This window comes from Myxocyprinus asiaticus, chromosome 19 (genome assembly GCF_019703515.2).
Source record: "Myxocyprinus asiaticus isolate MX2 ecotype Aquarium Trade chromosome 19, UBuf_Myxa_2, whole genome shotgun sequence".
In the NCBI taxonomy this organism is placed as follows: Eukaryota; Metazoa; Chordata; class Actinopteri; order Cypriniformes; family Catostomidae; genus Myxocyprinus; species Myxocyprinus asiaticus.
Window position 1 is genome coordinate 5,496,298 of NC_059362.1, and position 21,074 is coordinate 5,517,371.

Sequence of the window (21,074 nt, forward strand, 5' to 3'; positions counted from 1 at the left end):
GGCTCCAGGGCAAGACAGAACAATAATGGGGAAAGAGGTCAACCCTACCTGGTGCCCCTATCAAGAGTAAAATAATCTGAAATTAATCCATTTGTTTGTACCGCTGCTACCGGGTCTATAAAGTAACTTAATCCATCCAATAAAAGTACTCCTGAACCCGTAACACCTTTTGGGAGTCAAGTGAGATAGCAGTGACCGGAGTCTGATCATTCACCACTGACCATATGATATTGATGAAATGCCTAATGTTATCAGAGGAGCCCCATATGTAAAGAATAAATCCCACCTGATCTATATGTATAAGAGACATCATAACTACTTTATCAGTTAGCCAGGATTTTTGCCAATATTTTTACATCTAGCTGGACCAGGGAAATTGGACGGTAACTCTTGCACTCACTTGGATCTTTGTCCTTTTTAAGAACCAGACTGATCCGGACTTGTGTTATGGTTGGCGGAAGCTTTCCATTCTTTAACGATTCCGTATAAACTTCTAACAAAATTGGAGCCAGTTCTGTAGAAAAATCAGCAGCAAAACCATCTGGCCCCAGAGCCTTTTCTACAGGCAAGGCTTTAATTACCTCGCCAAGCTCCTCCAAGGTTATCTCAGAATCAAGAGAATTGTTCTGCTCAGTCGTCAGTTTAGGGAGTTCTAATTGTTCCACAAAGTTTCTAATATCTTCATCAGTAGATGAAGATGTGGAACTATAGAGATAAAGATAGCATTCTTTAAAAGCATTATAAATATCAATAGCCGAGGTAAATATTTCACCACCAGCAGATTTCACTGAGGGAATGGTAGAAAAAGACTCTCTCTGCTTTATGTATTTAGCCAAAAGCTTCCCTACTTTGTCCCCCGACTCAAAGTATCTGCAAGACCAAGATTTTTACACATCCTGAGAAGTGTCAATGCTGCTCTAGGGGGCTTGCACACTTTTGCTTCACTATGATCATGTTTCTCTCTTGTCGAATTCACAAAGTCTGGGAACAAGAAAATGCTGTGGTTCTTCCAAGAAAGCTTTCCTTTACTCCTCGCCTTGCGTAATGTGAGATCTTTATCGGATGATCTCAGAAATTTGGCCAGAATTTATCGGGGCCTGTCTTCCTCCGTGGATCTGTGAGCAGACTCAGGAAGATTCTAGGAATTTCACCATATCTCGGCCTTCCTCATGCTCAGGAATTCCAACAATTCGGATGTTGTTTTGTCAATTACGATTCTCCAAATCCTTTAGTTTTTCCCAAACGCACTGCAAATCTGCCTTGGTCGCTAGCGGGTTAGCAGTTAATTCCCTCTCCGATGACTCCAGATAATCAATCTGTCTCTCGATGTCTGACAATCTTGTAACCAACTCCATTGAAGTAATCGATCGATGTATTACAACATGATCCTCCAAGTCTGCAATGACTTTCGTCAGCATTGCCAACACATTCATCAATTCACGCCGGATTTCTTTCAGTTCACCATCCGAATTGAGTCCAGGGCTTTGGCCTGTTGCTTCAGGGAATCAGCCCGAGCACGTAAGTGTGTTTTAATATCTCCAGAGCCCAAGGATTTTGAATTTTTTGACATATTGTCTTCCTAGAACAGTTATGAATCAGGATGTATCAAATCTCACTGGTTTATGACACAAATAGTAATAAAATTAGCAAAGTGCACAGAGCTTGCCGCTCACACGACCGCTCCTCGCATGGCGTCACATGACCTCCAAGTTTTTCCATTTTAATAAATTTGCAAAGTTATCAAAAATCTGGTTTTTGCTTTGTCATTCTGGGATATGGAGTATAGATTGATGTGAAAAAAATATATATTTAAAGCATTTTAGCATAAGGCTGCAACATAAAATATGAAAAAAAAATGAAGGGGTCTAAATACTTTCTGAATGCACTGTAAGTACTGTAAGCCATTTGTAGGTTGATTCTCATAACAAAAGTAAACACTGTGACTCTGCAGCACTATCAAAACCTTGCTCTGTTTGGCATCTCGACCAACTCAACTAATGTTGAGAGTTTAGGGCAGGACTTTCGTTTTTCAACCAATGGAAGACAGGGGGAGTGTTCAGGAAACCCATTTGAAAACATATATTTTTGTAAATCTCTTTGGTGTCACCTGAGTCAAATTACGCACTTAAGCTTTGAAGAAATGTATTTAAATGTATTTTAAAGTGAATGAGACCTGCCACCAGTAGAATGGGGTGTTTATCTGGGTGCAGCTCCATCTGTCTGGCGATCCACGGGCCGTCAAAGTGGGCATACCACCATCCTTTCTTCTTGTTCTGGGGGTCTTTGTATTGGTCCCCCGGTCGGATGAAGGGAATGCGGAAGAATCGTTGCTGTCGGTTCATCACGATCTCCTGCTGTCGAGGCATGACAGGTGGAACCAGGTTTTGCTGGGCTACAGGATAATAACAACACATCTTTCATTAATAGTGTCTGGAAACCACCTAAGTATTAATTAAAAGCAAAGATACTTCTGAAGAAAAATGCCGTTTGTCTTCTGTCTAATGTGCACAAGTATGGGAAAACATGACCAAAAACCAAAAGAAATAAAAGTGCATTGTGACATTTTTTATGACCATTATGCACATATCCCCATAAAATTGTCATCACTGTAATTGCATTGCCGAAACCAACACATTTAGTTTTTTTTCCTTTGTTAAAATGTATGTTTTAAATTATAATAATAGACATACTGCTCAAAATGAAGACAAAAATTGTGACACTTTTTGGTTATCAAATGTAAGTAGAACATGCTCATAGTTAATGTGATGAACTACACCTGTGGTTACTCTATTTGGACACATGTGTGACACCAGTTGCTTAAAAGTCATCGCAAAAATGGCTCAAAAATGTATGTCTGAGAAAAGCTTTAAGCATATTTGTTTTGCAAACTTGCATTGATATTTTGCATCTAATGCAATGACATTTCAAGTAGTCAAAAATGTCTGCTTTTCATATTGTTGATGCTTGCCTAGTTTGTTTATTAGTATATTGACAGTTGGGTTGATTGTTGCTCGAGCAATGCCATTCTGTACATAATGTAAATAGTTATCATTAGAAAAGCTGCAGGGGGTTGTTTACTGTAGATATTGTTTTCAATTGGTTTATGTTAGTGAGGTAATTATTGTATTTAATTTCTCTTTGTAATTTCATCAGTCATTTATCTATGTTTTGGGGAGTTAGTTAACTGATGGTTTATTATTTTGGTCTTACCTCTGACGCCTTGGCTTCCAATTATTCCACCGACTTTTACTATTTCGAAATGAAACAGAAAAGAATTTCTATTCTTGTGCTATTTATTTTGCACCCTAATACCCTAGACGGGATGTAACACACTTATGGCAAATCTCAGTGTTTTAATGAGACCTCCTAGGTTTATGTAGACATGTTAGGGGCCTGGTGAAAAGGTGAATTTATTCAAAAATTCCCCTTTTGTGTAACACAGAAGAAAGTCATACGGAACAACATGAGGGTGAATAAATAATGACAATTTCATTTTTGGGTGAACTACACCTTTAAGATTTCTCTTTGTCATGTTTTTAAGATTATGGAAATGGTTTATCAGATTACTAAAAGTGAATAGGTTTGTTTTAATAAGCTATTAGATAGTTGCAGTCTCATTAACCCTCTTATGGTATTCGGTCATTTTTGACCAAAATAAATTGTACTCTTTTAATAAAAATGGTTTCCTTTATCTGAGCAGTACAAGACTTGGTGACTTTTCCTTCATTTGCCATCCGGACATAAAATAAAAAAAATTGGGCTAAGTGGTCTTAATGGTTGCTAAAAAAAAAAGCCACACCTTTGGTATTCATGGTCAAAATTGACTGACCATTGAAAATGATCTGTCAAATACAATCAATAAATCTAAAAACAAAAACATGAACTGGTGAGACTGTAACACAGAGCTTTTTTTTTTTTTTAACATTTGTCAAATAAATAAATCAGTCACAATGCTAAACAGACACACTCAGAAATATAGGGGTGAGACGATAACACACACACACACACACACACAGAGAGAGAGAGAGAGAACCAGGGCATCAATAAGTGGAGCTCTACACCTATCTTTTGGTCATTGTTGGCATTACAAATCATCTGTTGTTTTCCAGCTGATGACAGCAATCTGACACACACACACATTTGAAAAATAAATTTTTACAATAGAAAGTTGGAAATTGCAAAATGTTTACTCTGATTCTTCTGTTTTATACTTTAATGGAATTTTCAGAATTTTGCCGTTCATTTCTGTTTCTTTACATTATTATGCATTTATTTTGAGTTTTCAAATGTTTATAATAAATTATTGGTTGAAAAATGCTTATTCTGTGTCTTCTCTTCTCTAACACCATGGTCAGGTTTGATTGCAAACATAATAACAATAACTGCAAAAACTGACACTTTGCCAAATAATAGTTTGATAATGTCTAAGTATACATCCAACTGCATATCTTGTGATAAAATATAAAATTAGGTTATGAGAAGCCATCAGACTGCACAATAGGTGGCTACAGCCATCTGCTGGCTGTTACTGGCATGACATGGTTTTCAAGTCATGTTATTTATATTTTGTTCACCAGATGGCAGCAATCTGCCTCCAATTTGTCACATTCTCATATTTTCTTAATGTTTCAACTTATAGACGTGCTTATTTGTATATGCAAATTAATGGTAAAATTGAGAAATTCACAAGTAAATAAGATCAAAAGAAATGCATAATTTTATTGTTCTTACTTCAGGTAAGAAGAAATGGTACCATTTTCATCATCATCATCATCATCATCATCATAAAGTTAAAAAAAAAAGGGTTACACATCTGACCCTTCCGGTATAAAATGACCATGAATACCAAAGGGAGAGGTCATTTTTCAATATCATAGGAGGGTTAAAAGCAATCAAAATAAACACCAGACTAATTATCAGGACAAATGGCATCCTGACTGTAATTCTGTCAGGACGTGGGACATGGTTTGAAAATCGGGAAGTCTGGTCACTCTATAAATATGAAGCTGTGGCATTTCTTACCAAAGTCTGTGATGGCTTTTGGAGCTCTCTGTTCATCCTGAGTGTTGCGTTTCTTGTTCTTTGACTTCCATGCATGATAAACCTTCAGTCTTCGGTGAAACTCCTCACGACATGCCGCCAACAACTCAATATCTACCAGCAGAGAAAGAATAATAGTGTAAAAAGAGAGTTGGAAACAAATAAAAGACATTTCCATTATAAACATTTTTCGTAAGCATAAACAACAACCGTTTCAAATTTCTACTGCGAAATGTATATATTGTCGTAAACGTTCTTCTATTTACATGCTGAAATCAAAGGAAACTAATTCTAACAAATTAACAACAAAAAAACGAAATAAATACATTATTCCCATTTATGAATAAAACAACTGATTAAAATGTTTAATTGAATTAATTACAATTAATTAATTATTATTAGGATTCCTCCGGTTGGAGGAAACCTGTTGTTTTTGTAAGTATTTTTCTTCTTATTATTATTATTCCTGTAGCTCTAAATTGCCCAATAACTCAAGATCTCCTTGGTAAAAAGTTTTGAAATTTGGCACATACAGGCCACGAGAAACTACCACACCAAAAATGGCCCACGTGAGCCTATAGGTAGCGCTACAGGCCTTGCCCCAATTTGTCCATTTTCAAAGTGATGCCATTTCCACCCCATAAGTCCAAAATTTCTGAAACCTGGTATATATGCCTAATTTCTCATGAGGAACAAAAAAAGCCTCTAGAACCCATAAAGTCCGCCATGATGGATTTTGTACAATATAAATTTGTCCAAAACTACAAAATCTACTCCTCCTGAACCATAGCTCCAATTGACTTGAAACTCGGTATGTGTATGTAGGATATATGTCTTTCAATTTGATATTTAGCAAAAATGAATACAATACAAAAGGCTGAAAGGTGTGCATTTATGTAAATGTCCACATTGTCTCAATTTCCATATGTCCAAAAATTCTAATGCCATTTTGACTTATGTTTTTTCCAACATAACAGGCTTCAAGATAACATCACTCTGAAGTACTGTGCAAAATTTCACCTTGCTATGTCATAAGATGACAGAATTACAGTTTACTATTATTTATCACTAATGCTAAAATAATGCTTTACAAATCCGCTAGTCATAAAACCGATACTTTGATTCAATCACCAGTTCATATGAAGACTCTTGCAATGTTTAATAACAAATTAATGAAAAGTTGTGTACATGTGTGAAGTACATGTCTCTACCATGTCAATTTTTACATAATTTGCAGTTTTGAAGAGGAATCCGCATTGCTGCTTGCAGCTTTAATAATGATTATATTTGCTTATATAAATTAGACATTAGCACTTTATTGTGTAAATGTTTGTAAATCTGTCCGAGGTAGACGTAGTTCATACAGGATGAGTTCCATCTGTGCTTTTTAAAAAAATTATTATTGTTTGTCTATGAGTTATATGGACGTCTTTGACAGTTGCATCTTGCCGAGAATGCCTGAGTTGAGTTCCATTTTGTTGCTCTCCATCCAGCTGTTAAACTTTATTAACAGCCCTAGAAAACATTTTTATTCAATCAAATCTTTCTTACCACAGGATGTGTTGATGGCATCTCGTAATTCAGCATATTTCCACTTGCTCAGTTCATACTTCTTGACATCCGCTTGAGTGTTAGTGCCTAATACCTGTGGACCTCTGGAAACAAAAACCAAATCAAGCAATTTTAAGGGCGCAAAAAGGCAAATGAACATTACTGAGAATGCCATTTTAGAAAATACAATACAATACAATACAATTCCTCTGACAGAATTTCTTACTGCTTTTAGACATTTAATGAGAGCTTGGCATTTGAGTTACCTCTGCCTTTCCTTACTTTTAAATTGTAGTTTACCAAGCTACTCATAACACAGAGTAGTTAAACAAGTCACAGTCAACAGTCAACTAATCTTTTGATAAATAATTTTTTCAGTAAAAATTATACATAGATAAAATATATAATATATACTATCACATCAGTGTATTCTGTATAAAAAAAATAAATACCCAATTGTACATAAAGCAGCCAATTGATTGAGATGACTAGAAATTTTTAAAATGTAATAACTGAGAACACTATTGAGTAATGATTTTTTATTTGTCCATTCAAATGAATCAGACTTTGCAATGGTACTAAAAATAACTAATAACATCACAACAAACATACAATACCAGTCAAAAGTTTGGGCACGCTTTACTGAATTTGTTTCTCATAATCTTAAAGATCATTTGACCATAAACCATACATGGAAACTCCTTCAATACTGTTTAAAAAGCATCTCAGGATATGCCGTGTGAAGCTGGTTGAGAGAATGAACAGAGAAAATTAGCAGAAAAAGAACAGAGTTTGCAGAACAAAGGGTGACGACTTTTAAGAAGCTCAAATATAAAATATACATAATTTGCATATTTCCATGTGTGTAATTTCATATTTCTATATAATATCAATTCCTAATTGAAATAATTTTCAATTAGGAATATCGCTGTCAGAGTAACGAATGGTTTAAAAAACATCCTAATAACAAGAACAAGTCTCAGTAATAAGAATAGCATCAAAAACAATAACAATCTTTCACGATTAGTTTCAGAAAATGAACAAAAGCATAGAAACTTTTAATTAGATGTAAGGAGGAAACAGATTTATTCTTGAGCAGAAATTAAACTACAATTTGGCTACTACAATAACTGCATAGTATTTTACTGTAGTTATTATTAATTATTAATATAACTATATAATTTGAAATAATTGAACAATATTAAATATTTTGATTGATCTAGATTATCTGAATTACGCAAATCATGTTACCAATTTGTATGAATTTGTAGTTTGTTTTGATTGTCATCAAGTGATTTTTCAGAAGATATGGTTTAGCCTTTTGGTTATAAATAGATCTGTAGTGATATAAACAAACCCCTCTACGCACCGAGCCAGCAGATCAGACATTTCCTTGGCCATTTCCTCCCTATAGGACATGATGATTGGACCATACACATGTTAGTATATGAATGTCTTTTATTTGTGTTAGTATTTTTACAGTATGTGTTTTATCTGTGGATGTGATAGAAGAATATTCCCCTCATTTCTGTATTTAAAAATAGGGCTGGGTATTGATAGATTTCCCGATTCGATTCCGATTCACAAGCTCTCAATTCGATTCAATATTGATTCATATGGGTATTTTTTTAAGCATGTCATAAAATATCGATAATTGATCGGCACGTTATTTTATCTATATATTTTTGAGGCATCAACATATTAACATTAGCTGACTTTTAAATTAGAAGCCTAATTTGCATGCTTTCCAATTCACTCAGTTGGGCTTCTGCTGAATGTCTGGCATAATAACGTTGGGAGATCACAAGGGGGTGATGCATTTACTGAAACGGGTCACAAGGCACAGGTTTCACAAAACAGGATGGATATTTTAGAGCTCCTTACACATACTGCACACACACAAAAGTTACAAATGTTTTTCTACTTCAAGAATGAAAGTGACGTTCATGAGTTTGCATGTTAGCGTATGAAATTGGTTTAATAAATGATTATTCAATTTCTCTGTATGTATTTTTGAAGAGGTTTCATTCAAGCCGTCAAACCACAAAAAGACATACTTGTAACTGAAAATAAATTGTGCAGGATATATATGAGAGATGCATATACACAATATATCATCCACTGATGGCTAGAGTAAATAATCTTTGTCCTTTGATAATGATTTGGGTTGACTTTAATGGAAAACTATGCATTAAACTTTGTGGCGTTGCAGATTTTTGAGCAGCCTTCAAAGACGGTGAGCTCGTGCTATGTATGCACCTTCATGAAAATAATTATTTCGAATTTTAGAATGCTCCATGTCCTCTGCCAGACACATTCGGTGTGCAAACCCCTTTAATTTACCCTGCCACTCACACTTTACCAAAGTTCTGTTGAGAAATATGTTTGAAAACACAAAAACTATTGTCCAACAGGTTTATATCTGAAAAAATCCCAATATATATATTGATAATCATTGGGAAAATCTTCTGATTATCGATGAGTGCAAAAGGCATTGATCCCAAGCCTAGTATTTTTCAGTTATAATGCCTGTTTTGCTTACATATAAAATAAATGATCTTCCAGCTAATGCAGTTAATTATACAGGGGACCTTCTTTTTTCTTGTAACATTTTAGCTTTTTAAAAGTCCAAATCCATATATTCCATCAATAAATATGATATTATACTGCATATATTATATTTTGATACATGTGTATTGTTTAATGCATAATTTATGCTATTTAAAAGTATTTCCATTGATCTGTAGAACATGTACTAAACATCGGTACTGTCTCTTTAAGAAAACCGTCTGTTCTGTAAAGAGCCTCTGTAAATGAGTGCAAATTAACGAGAGAGGACTCAGATGGCTTCTTTACCCTCATCCGTGCTTTTCGTGATTAGAATTAAATGTTTATATTTTGTTGTTTTTGATCAACAATTGACTGTAAAGCACAGAATAGATATTAAAAGAGACATTATTCAATGAAAAAAAAAAAAAAAGAATTGTTTGGATCTCGTCTTTGGACACACATAACATAGAACGAGTCAAACCAAACCTTTACTCTCAACATGCAGTGAAAGGATCTCGGTGCTGAACTTCTTCGCCAATATACTACTTTAATAGCATGAAATTTGGTCTTATATGCGAGTGAGAGTTGTAGAGAGTTGCGCATATGGTAAAAGATCGATCTTGGTATTTAAGAATCGATATTGACATCGCGATGCATCTGAAAATTGCTATTTTTACCATTCCTATTTAAAAACCAACTAGATTCCCATAAACTGCTACTGCAGACATTTAATTCTAAGGTATTATATTATGCTAATCTAATAATTAGCAATAAACAAAAATTATGATTTTAAATAGGAGACATAGTGTAAAATGTAACGTACATGGTGAAGCTCTTGAGCTTTTGTGGTGGTGCAACACTGTAAAAACACAGAGGAAGATTGTTAAATAGACTGATGGAGACAGAAATGAAAATCTCCATCGTTATTAGACAAAACTCTAATTCACAATCCCACCACCAGTAAAGCTTTAAAGGAATGTTCTGGGTTTAATACAATTGAAGCTATATCCACAGTATTTGTGGCATAATGACGATTACCCCAGAACATAATTTGAACTCATCCCTCAGTTTATTTTTAAAGCAAAAACCGCAGTAATGCATTTACAATGGAAGTCTATGGTGCAAGTGGAAGTAAAAGCAAAGATGTAAACCTTGTATTTTTGTTAAAGTGTTATTCATTAAAACTCTGTTTATTATTTGAGCTGTAAAGTTGTCTTAACCATTTTGAGGTGGGACTGCTTTTCTAAACAAATGAACAGCTGTTTCTGCTCCCCATCATGTTTTTAGGTTTGTTTTTACAAACTGTAGGACAAGTTGACATTATTTTCTGTCACAGATACTGTACACAGATTTTCAGTTTTATTGAACTCAGAACATTCCTCATGACATGACTGACAATGATATGTGTTTGTATGAAAAGTAACAGTATAAATGGACATGCAAGCAATTTGTCTGATGCAATAAATGTTTTTGCTCTGCCCTTTGGGAACACTATGATGGCAGATACGTCTGGGCAGTATGATGGTATATACCATCAAACTGTGGAGTTCAGTTGGTGAAATAAGATGTTGTTCATACCAAAATTAAATGAAACCAGGCGTGAGATGCTTTGAGACTGCACATGCCGGTGTGACAGTACCTGCGCAGTCCTGCGTCTGCGGGCGTCTCCTCTGGAATCAGCTCGGCCTCACTCTGAGCGATCCGCAGGGCGAGCTCACGATCTCGGCGCTCTTGATTCAGCATGGCCTCTCGTGCTGCCTCCTGCTCTCTCTCCGCCACCAACTGCAGCTCCATCTCCTCCTGACAGACAAAGCAACATACGTCACACATCAACCGCTCATCACAAATTACATTTACTTTTATGCATTTGGCAGAGGCTCTTATCCAATGCAACAGTGTATTCAAGGCATACACTTTATTACTCCATGTGTTCCTGGAATTCAAACCCATGATCTTGACGTTACAAGCACTCTACTGGATGGAAATGATCACTCGCCATTCAGTAAACGCAAGTAAAAATCTGGCAGTTATTAAAATACAAAAAAGTTAATTTCCTCCGTGTAACACTCTGAAGCTCTGTGGCGATAAAAAACATTGCTGTTTGTTTGGCATTCTGACCAGTCTGACACAGCAACAATGGCTCAATGAATAATGTGAGTTTTGGGATGAGATCTGTTTAGACATCTGTTTACTATCTGTTGATCAATGGCAGACAGAAATGACACACTTCAGTTTTATTACACTACAGTAATATTTCACATTAGGGCTATCAACAGGGCTGAGAAACAAAATTCAAATTTTTCACTGAAATATTACAAAAATTCAAATTATAATCAAATTTTAAAGACATTATTTCTGGTAGGGGGAAAATCTACAAGACATTTACTTTTTAAATCGACGTTTTCTCCTACGTCAACAAAAGGGTGTAACATTATAAAGATACATAGTATTTTAGCTCTTTGATATAAACCAATCATCACTGTGCTGAAGCATATGGCTGTTAAAAAATGTGCGTTAAATGATAAATCCAAAAGTTTAAGCCAGTTAATTAAAAAAAAAAATTAAGTAAAAAAAGTAAAACAAGAAAAGAAATACTTCAATAGACGGTTCTATGTAGTGTTGCATACACCGGTGCCACAGCACTACCACAGACTCAAGCTTCATAATACCGGAGGTACCACAGTGTTTTTCATTAAATACAGTTGTATGTGTGCACCTGATGCTTATGCAGAGAGACGCTGATAACAGAGCAAGGCATAATCAAGACACAACTGCCAAAGACCTCCAGCTCTGAGTGGCATTCACTCTGAACGCAAACGTCTTTTTCCATGCGCTAGACAGATATCTTTGAGCGTTTCATCTTGTCTCGCTGTTCTCGTGCAGTAACAATGCATTTTTTTAAGAAACTTTGTCAATTAAAGTAAATTCAACCTTTGAAACACGTCTCTAGACACCCGTGTTCTGTTTTATTTTTTGTTGCACTGCGTATGTTTTAGCCTAAGAATGTAAGTCATCATCAGTGGTTGGCACACATCCAACATTCAAATGATCGTTTTAGCATTCGAATGTGCATTTTTATCTTAAATTCCAATTTGACAGCCTTACTTCACATACACTGGCGGCCAAAAGTTTGGAATAATGTACAGATTTTGCTCTTATGGAAATAAATTGATACTTTTATTCACCAAAGTGGTATTCTTTGAAAAATGGGGGCCTGGGTAGCTCAGTGGTAAAAACGCTGGCTACCACACCTGGAGTTCGCTAGTTCGCTAGTTTGAATCCCAGGGTGTGCTGAGTGACTCCAGCCAAGTCTCCTAAGCAACCAATTGGCCCAGTTGCTAGGGAGGGTATAATGTGGTTCGTTCTCGGTGGGGTGCGTGGGGAGTTGAGCGTGGTTGCCACGGTGGATGGCGTGAGGCCTCCACACGCGCTATATCTCCGTGGCAACACGCTCAACAAGCCACGTGATAAGATGCGCGGGTTGACGGTCTCAGACACGGAGGGAACCTGGATTCGTCCTCCGCCACCCGGACTGAGGCGAATCACTACGTGACCACAAGGACTTATAAAGCACATTGGGAACTGGGCATTCCAAATTGGGAGAAAAAGGGGGAAAATAAATAAATAAATAATGTGAATTAATTACTATTACAATTTGAAAAAATAATTCAGAACTTCTTAAACTACTTCAAAGAGTTCTCATCAAAAAATCCTCCATGTACAGCAATGACAGCTTTGCAGATCCTTGGTGTTCTAGCTGTCAGTTTGTACAGATACTCTGGTGACATTTCACCCCACGCTTCCTGTAGCACTTGCCATAGATGTGGCTGTCATGTCGGGCACTTCTCATGCACCTTACAGTCTAGCTGATCCCACAAAAGCTCAATGGGGTTAAGATCCATAACACTTTTCCAATTATCTGTTGTCCAATGTCTGCGTTTCTTTGCCCACTCTAACCTTTTCTTTTTGTTTTTCCATTTCAAAAGTGGCTTTTTCTTTGCAATTCTTCCCATAAGATCTGCACCCCTGAGTCTTCTATTTACTGTTGTACATGAAACTGGTGTTGAGTGGGTAGAATTCAATGAAGCTGTCAGGTGAGGACATGTGAGGTGTCTATTTCTCAAACTAGAGACTCTGATGTACTTATCCTCTTGTTTAGTTGTACATCTGGGCTTCCACATCTCTTTCTGTCCTTGTTAGAGCCAGTTGTCCTTTGTCTTTGAAGACTGTAGTGTAAACCTTTGTATGAAATCTTCAGTTTTTTGGCAATTTCAAGCATTGTATAGCCTTCATTCCTCAAAACAATGATTGACTGAAGAGTTTCTAGAGAAAGCTGTTTCTTTTTTTTTTGCAATTTTTGACCTAATATTTACCTAAAGACATGCCAGTCTATTGCATACTGTAGCAACTCAAAAACAAACACAAAGACTCATTAAGCTTCATTTAACAAACCAAATAGCTTTCAACTGTGTTTGATATAATGGGAAGTGATTTTCTAGTACCAAATTAGCAATTTAGCATGATTACTCAAGGATATAGTGTTGGAGTGATGGCTGCTGAAAATGGGGCCTGTCTATATTTGATAAAAAATTACTTTTTTCAAATAGTGATGCTGTTTTTTTTACATCAGTAATGTCCTGACTATACTTTGTGATCAGTTGAATGCCACTTTGGTGAATTAAAGTACCAATTTTCTTCCAAAACAGTAAAATCTGTATTATTCCAAACTTTTGGCCGCCAGTGTATGTGGGAAATAGTTATGACTGGCAAATATTCTCAGTTCAGCCGAATGTGAACTTTGGACCAGCTGGGTGTAAAAATGCTAGAGTGATTTTGTGAAGTGTTAATCTGAGGTCACCTGCAGTCTCCTCTCCTCCTCTTCTCTTTTCTTACGCTCTTCCTCTTCCTGTTTCCTCTTCAACTCCATCTCTGCTTTCCTAAAAGACACAGATCAGTGTCATTTCCATATAGAAGTCTTCAAGGTACAACAGCAAAAACAGGCTGTTTAATTGTAAAGGTCTGGGAGAGGGTGGGAAATTATCATGTGAAATTTAATTGGGACTGTTTTTGATGCAAGAAACCTTCACCTCATGGACACAAAATGCAACAAAAGTGGAATATGTGCATTTTCATCGCAATCCACAATCCCAGAGAACTTCTTAAAGAAAGGAGAAATTGTGAAGTATATCCTTGCCACTCTTTTCCATATAATGAAAGTGAATGAGGACTGGGTCTGTCAAACTCCAAAATTACAAAAACAAACAAACGGCACAAAGAAAGAAACATATGAGCAGTTAATTTTTACTTAAGAGCTATATTCCAAGTCTTCTTAAGTCAACAGCTTCGGGTGAGGAAAAGACATCTTATAGACTTCTTTTATGATACTTTTTTTTTGTGTCATTTTGGAGCTTGACAGACCCATTCTCCATTCACTTTCATTTCACTTTTCATTGTTTTCCACGGAAGACAGAAAGTCATTCGGGACTGAAACAACATGAGTGCGAGACAATGATGACAGAATTTTAATTCTCAGGTGACTTTCATGAAGTGTATACTCAGCTGTATACTCACTGGCGTCTTTCCTCTTCCTCTTGTTTGCGTCTCTGTTCTTCTTCCTCACGTCTCTTCCTCTCTTTCTCCATTTCCTCTTGGATGCGTCTGAGGCGCTCCATCTCCTCCTCTTCCTGCTTCTTCTTCTGCATGTTGCTGAGCAGCTCTTGTGAGCATGTGACTAGAGCCTGATGCTCATGATCAATGTCAATGTGACTCATCACAGTGTTCTAGAGTATGACACATACAGTACAGAGTACAGGAACGATTAAAACCATAAGAACATTATTGTACCGCTAACGCACTCAGGTGTATCCTCAACTACACACAATTTTTTGTCTAATGGGTTGATTTTTTTTCTATATTTAGATTGATCATGAAGAAAATGAGATTTTTCTATTGTAATAACAATGGAATTTTTTGGCATTACAGTAATTAGAATTCCTTAGTGGAAATGAGAATAAATGTTACTAAAATAATGTCACAATGCAAATAATTTTAATGGTACCAGTGTCATTTTTATTTTTTATCTTAGTCACAATATTTTTCTTTTGAGGAAAATGTCCTTTAATTTAGTCAATGTTTCATCATGTCATATTTATTAATATTAGTCAATTTAATAACATTTTAGTTGATGAGCAAATGACAAAAACATGTATCAAACTGTGACAGACCAAATTTCCCCCAAATATTCAAATATTTTGCAAAATGTATGAACTACTTAAAATGATTTAAACATGTCAAACATCTTGAAAATGTCAAATATTTAATATGTAAGATTAAACAACATGAGAAACTGTCCTGAAAACCTGAGCTCCTGAAATAATAGCATATAATAAATACACTGATGAGCCAAAATATTATGATCACCTGCCTAATATGCTGTTGGTCCTCCGCGTGACGCCAAAACAGTGCCGACCTGCAGAGTCATGGACTCTACAAGACCCCTTAAGGTGTCCTGTGGTATCTGGCACCAAGACATTCACAGCAGATCCTTCAAGTCCTGTCAGTTGTGAGGTGGAGCCACTGTGGAACGGACTTGTTGGTCCAGCACATCACACAGATGCTCAATCGGATTGAGATCTGGGGAATTTGGAGGCCAGGGCAACACCATGAACTCTTCATCATGTACCGCAAACCACTGTATGCAGTGTGGCAGGGCGCATTATCCTGCTGAAAGAGGCCACTGCCATCAGGGAACACCATTGCCACGAAGGGGTGTACCTGGTCTGCAACGATGTTTAGGCAGGTGGCACTTGTCAAATTGACGAATGTCCACATGAATAGCCAGACCCAGGGTTTCCCAACAGAACATTGCCTAGAGCATCACACTCCCTCCACCAGCTTGTTATCTGCCCACAGTGCATCCTGGTGCCATCACTTCCCCAGGTAAACGGTGCACACGCACACAGCTGTCCATGTGATGTAAAAGAAAACCGGACTCATCGGAACAGGCGACCTTCTTCCACTGCTTCATGTTCCAGTTCCGACGCTCACGTGCCCATTGTAGGTGCTTGCAACGGTGGAAAAGGGCCATCATGGGCACTCTGACTTTGTTGCCCTCGTGCATCAATAAGCCTTGGCCGCCCAACACCCTGTCGCCGGTTTGTGGTTTGTCCCTCCTCAGACCACTGTCGTTAGGTATTCACCACTGCTGACCGGGAGCACTCCACAAGCCTTGCTGTTTCAGAGATACTCTGACCCAGTTGTCCGGCCATAACAATTTGGCCCTTGTCAAAGTCGCTTTACTCCTGCCCATTTCTCCTGCATTCAACACCTTGACTACGAGAACTGATTGTTCACTTACCATCTAATCTACTCAGACCTTGACATGTGGCCTTGTTAGGAGATGATCAACATTATTTGCTTCACCTGTGAGTGGTCATAATGTTTTGGCTCATCAGTGTATACTGAAGTATTAGCTACTTTTAGAAGTGACTGTTGTGAATTCCTCACGTTTAGACAGTTTAGGTTATTGCATTACACTTTTACGTCTCACCTTTGTTATCGTTGACAAAATAAAAAAATTAACCTTTATCAATGAACATTGTTGTCAGTATTTTCACTGACGAGATTAATATGGAATGGTGCACACCTTAATCTTGAGTATATGTGCGTTGATAGAGAAATCTAGTTCCTGCATTTGTTTACTCATTTCCTGTTTGCCCTCTTTGAGTCCAGAAACCACCTCATTCAACTTCTCCATCCTTTTCTTCAGGTTACGAGCTTTCACCAGCCCTTCGATACTAACAAACACACACATAGACACAATTACATAAATAGGAACTATCATACGTTAGAAGCTGCTGTATTGTAATTTTCTGTGCTAGTGTATTCCCAAGGTTTTTACAACTCACACTTTTTGTACAAATGAATGCAAAAAGGCTTTACAGTAATGCATGTACTATGGAAGTCTATAGGGCAAGTGTACTGGGGGGTTTAAACACAGAAATGAGCAGCTTACATTTTTGTGAAAGTACTTACTCAAATTGTTTATTAACAAATGTGTGTTCTTGGAGCTGTAAAGTTGGATAAATCACTTGTTTTGAAGTGAGATTACTTTACTAGGCCGGTGAACTTCTGGTAATGCATTACTGATATTATTCCTGTGTGTTGCTTCACTAATAAGTGCTTTTTACAGACATAAGGGTGTGTCTGTGCATCATCTTAATGAAGTGAAGAACAGTGTAGATGAGACAAGGTGCCACTCACCGTGGTTTATGTTTCCTCTTGCACAGCCACATGCGAACAGTCTTTTGCATCTGGATGCACGCTTGAGCTCGATACAGCATCTTATTCTTCACTGACAGAGCAAGAGACACAAATTAAACAATCACTTCTATGAAAAATCATTAAAATGTTTCTCCTAAAACATTTCTTGAAGATTTGAGCTTGTTGTGCACTATTCAGAATTGAACTGAGAATGCTGTTAAATTCCAATTTAGTTCCTGACAATTTAATTTAAATTGAGGTAGCACACATGATGCAGAACTGTAATTGTAATGTAATTTAATGAAGTGGAATTAAAATGGAATGTAATTAAAAAAATATTTTAACTACTCTGCAGTAAGTGTAGCTTACTATACATGCAACATATAGGTTATTTCAATGTTGAATCCAATGTATATTTAATGCAAATACATGTCATTATATTTTATAAATTAACTCCCAGAAAATCTCCCAGAATGCTCTAATTTACCCCAGAATTTGATTAATATTTACTATTATAAAGTTGTCTGAAAACAAAGTGGTGCTGCATTTTGATGGCTGTGTTAATTGTTTTGACAGTAATTACTGTCAAATGGTTAATATTTATATTATGAGACAAAACTAAAGAAATTTCTCTTTTGTGTGATTGTGTTGAGTTTCTTTTAGTAAAATCATCTTCCTGTCATCCCTAGTCAAATTCCAATTCAACAACCTGTGTGTGGCCAATTCAAGTCAGATTAGCACACATGAAATGAAAAGGTGATTTCTGAATTTTGACAAATTTTAACATTTTATTTATTCCAATGTTCATTTCTGTATTAACGCTTTCATTTATTTCCATTTGCTTTATTTCTACATTTCTTTCCTGATATATAATACGGATGGGGTGTGCCTTTCACATTCAGGCATAGATATCGTTGAAGAGGTGCGATACAAAAATACATTTTGTAAATGTACATGTATTTATTTGTAAATTTATGAATATTTGGTCCTCCATAATAGATCATGCAAACTAATGCATTCTAGCACTTAAGATCATAATCATTAAAGGGAACTGAACTGTAGGTTACATACGTTTAATAACTGACAGCGCACACCACTGCACCTTCTTCCAGCGGCTGCAGATAAGCCATTTATTGACACGTTTGACAAGCTCAGCCAGATGATCAGGATCGGACTTCATGATCTGATCAAACTCTGCAAACTGACACCGGACCAACAAGATAACAATCAACTCATCTGTACAGTTCTCACTTTTTGACTATCGAGGGCCTGTTTAATAATTATTTATTATTTCACCTCAAAATAAAAATAAAAATACAAGTAATGCAAAAATCCCAATGTGGGAAAATTAAAGATATATTATATTATTTAAATTGTAAAGTACATTTATAAAATACAATAGTAAGTACACATGATGGTAGTATACTTTATGCAAACTTTCATACTTAAAATCATACTTTTGATTTTAAAGTAATATACAGATTGTTGGGAGCCCAAGAATCAGGACATTTCTTCATGAGACTCTGATCCTGTTAATAAATAGTACAGATATATAATCACCTTTCCAGGTCTGAAGAATACCTTCGTCAAACCAAATTTATAATCGTTTTCATTCAGGCCGAGAGCTTTGAACAAAGCCTGGAGAAAAACAACAACATTGTAAAAATCTTTAGTGTTTATTACAAATACTCTGAGGGCTAAATGCTGAGTAAATGTTGGTAAATCTCAACTAACACACACAATATACAATCTGATCAGTTTTGTCAGATCTTGTGACCTGGTCTGCAAAAACAAGCCCAAAATAAGCGACTTGCCTCACCAAAACAAGTGAAAATAAGCGACCTCAATTGTTTTGCCTGGTTGAGGGGTGCTTATGGAGGGTCTCATGGTCTTAAACATTGATCAGCATTTGGTAACCTGTTTGGACTAAACGTCATGTTATGCGGGCAGATTATATTTTGTTAAACCTTGTTTTGTACAGAGCACATGCACATGTTCTTCTGTAGTTTATAATGTTCTGAATCAACTTTATACTGCTTTAATAACGGATATTGGGATTAATAAAGGGAGCACACACTCATTGCTCTTTACAGGGTTCCCATTGTCATGGAAAACCTGAAAATATCAGGGAATATTACAAAAATTAAAAGTCTAAAATTAATTTATATATAGTTTTTCTCTACTCATTTCATGAGCTTGAAATTTCTCATGTGTAGAGTAGAACTTGCTTGCAATCCATAATGATGTCCCATATGTCAGTGAATCGTTCTTGTGAGTCAGTTATTTTGTCATTATTGCCGTGATTGAGCAAATGAACTGGGCTGCCCTGTCACTCGCCATTCCAGTTTCAGATAAAAATTGTGCTTACGCACGTATTCTCGAGACCGCGAGTTCGAAATTCTGCCATTGTGCGGGTCAGAGGACTCTTCCGCCGGCCGTGTGTTTGACACCACTGATGTAGAGCACAGCTCTAACAGTAGATGGTGTTATTTGGCAGCTGCTATTAGTGGTGGATCCCAGTTTATTGTGCTTCGGGAGCCCAAGAATCAGCAAGCCCAACAATGCGACTGTACTCTGGAAACAAGCCCAAAAAACCACGACCTGTGACTTCTTATATTTATAAATGACTTCATGAAAAAACAAGTCCAAAGTCGCTTATAATAAACGGACACTGAATCTGATCCTTCACATACACAACCATTGTAATAACAGCTTGTTGTTTTGCTGCCCTAAACACACACACTCACAAACCTTGCAGAAGAGTCGTGGATCGAGTCGTGTGAGTTTGGCAGGCATGTACTCTTTGTACATATTGTAGAGCTCATGGAAGGGTGCACGCGAGGGGAAGCCGCCCTGCATCAGATCCAACACAGACACCATACCTGACCACACAAACACAAGAACATCTAGTCAGACACAGTCAGAGAAGATACATGCAGTACACACGCAAACACCACAGTGAGTGGCTGATAGATTTGATCCTGAGGGTTAAGCAGATGACAAACTGCCTCAGCCTAAACCAGCCTAGGGTGGTTTGCTGGTCTTAGCTGGTTTAGCTGCTTGGTCAGCTAGTCTCCGAGCTTGACCGGTAATTTTACCCAAAGGGGTGAACTTAGGGAGGTGGAGTAAAATCACATTTATTATGATAAAATCACTCTGCCTGAAAAGGCTTGCTGTTCAAACTGACTAGAATGTCACTTTGATTTTTTTATATATATTTATTTTATATATTCACTGATATTTGAAAGCACAAGGCTCATTGTTAGTTCTTGACTTCTCTCAATCTGCTGAATATTAAATAAATATAGGCCTATCTATTTTTGATAATAGACTCATAATTCTGTGGCAGTTTTGTGAAATTTATGTTTATGAGGTTTGTTAAACACAAGTAAAAAAAAAAAAAAATCTACTTAATTTAGCCCTGTAAAGCCTGACATATGAAAGATTTGTCATACTGTATGTATGCAAGCATACTGTATGTTGCAACAGTGTGTGTGTTCACCTGAGCACTGAAGTTGCGACAGTATCTGAGCTCCCTCAAACTGATGACTGATCATCTTTAGATTGGGCTTTACACAGCGGATAAAACTTGAACCCTGAAACACACACACACACACACACACACACACACACACACACACACACCCCAGCACTCAATCACTATCAGCTAT

At 36.7% G+C, this 21,074-nt stretch overlaps 1 protein-coding gene across 1 annotated transcript in view; it reads right to left on the reverse strand.

Annotated features, from left to right (window-relative positions):
- The window catches only part of LOC127409881 (unconventional myosin-VI-like), a 490,797-nt gene that overhangs the window by 410,717 nt on the left and 59,006 nt on the right, over positions 1–21,074 (reverse strand). The window contains exons 20-33 of the mRNA XM_051644812.1: positions 20,906–20,999; positions 20,155–20,285; positions 18,964–19,041; positions 18,475–18,604; positions 17,404–17,494; positions 16,787–16,937; positions 14,713–14,921; positions 14,000–14,078; positions 10,781–10,941; positions 9,965–10,000; positions 7,961–7,999; positions 6,592–6,695; positions 5,023–5,154; positions 2,174–2,392 (exon numbers count right to left, since the gene is read on the reverse strand). Of these exons, the coding sequence (XP_051500772.1) occupies positions 2,174–2,392; positions 5,023–5,154; positions 6,592–6,695; positions 7,961–7,999; positions 9,965–10,000; positions 10,781–10,941; positions 14,000–14,078; positions 14,713–14,921; positions 16,787–16,937; positions 17,404–17,494; positions 18,475–18,604; positions 18,964–19,041; positions 20,155–20,285; positions 20,906–20,999 (1,654 nt within the window). The remainder of the gene's footprint in view (positions 1–2,173; positions 2,393–5,022; positions 5,155–6,591; positions 6,696–7,960; positions 8,000–9,964; positions 10,001–10,780; positions 10,942–13,999; positions 14,079–14,712; positions 14,922–16,786; positions 16,938–17,403; positions 17,495–18,474; positions 18,605–18,963; positions 19,042–20,154; positions 20,286–20,905; positions 21,000–21,074) is intronic.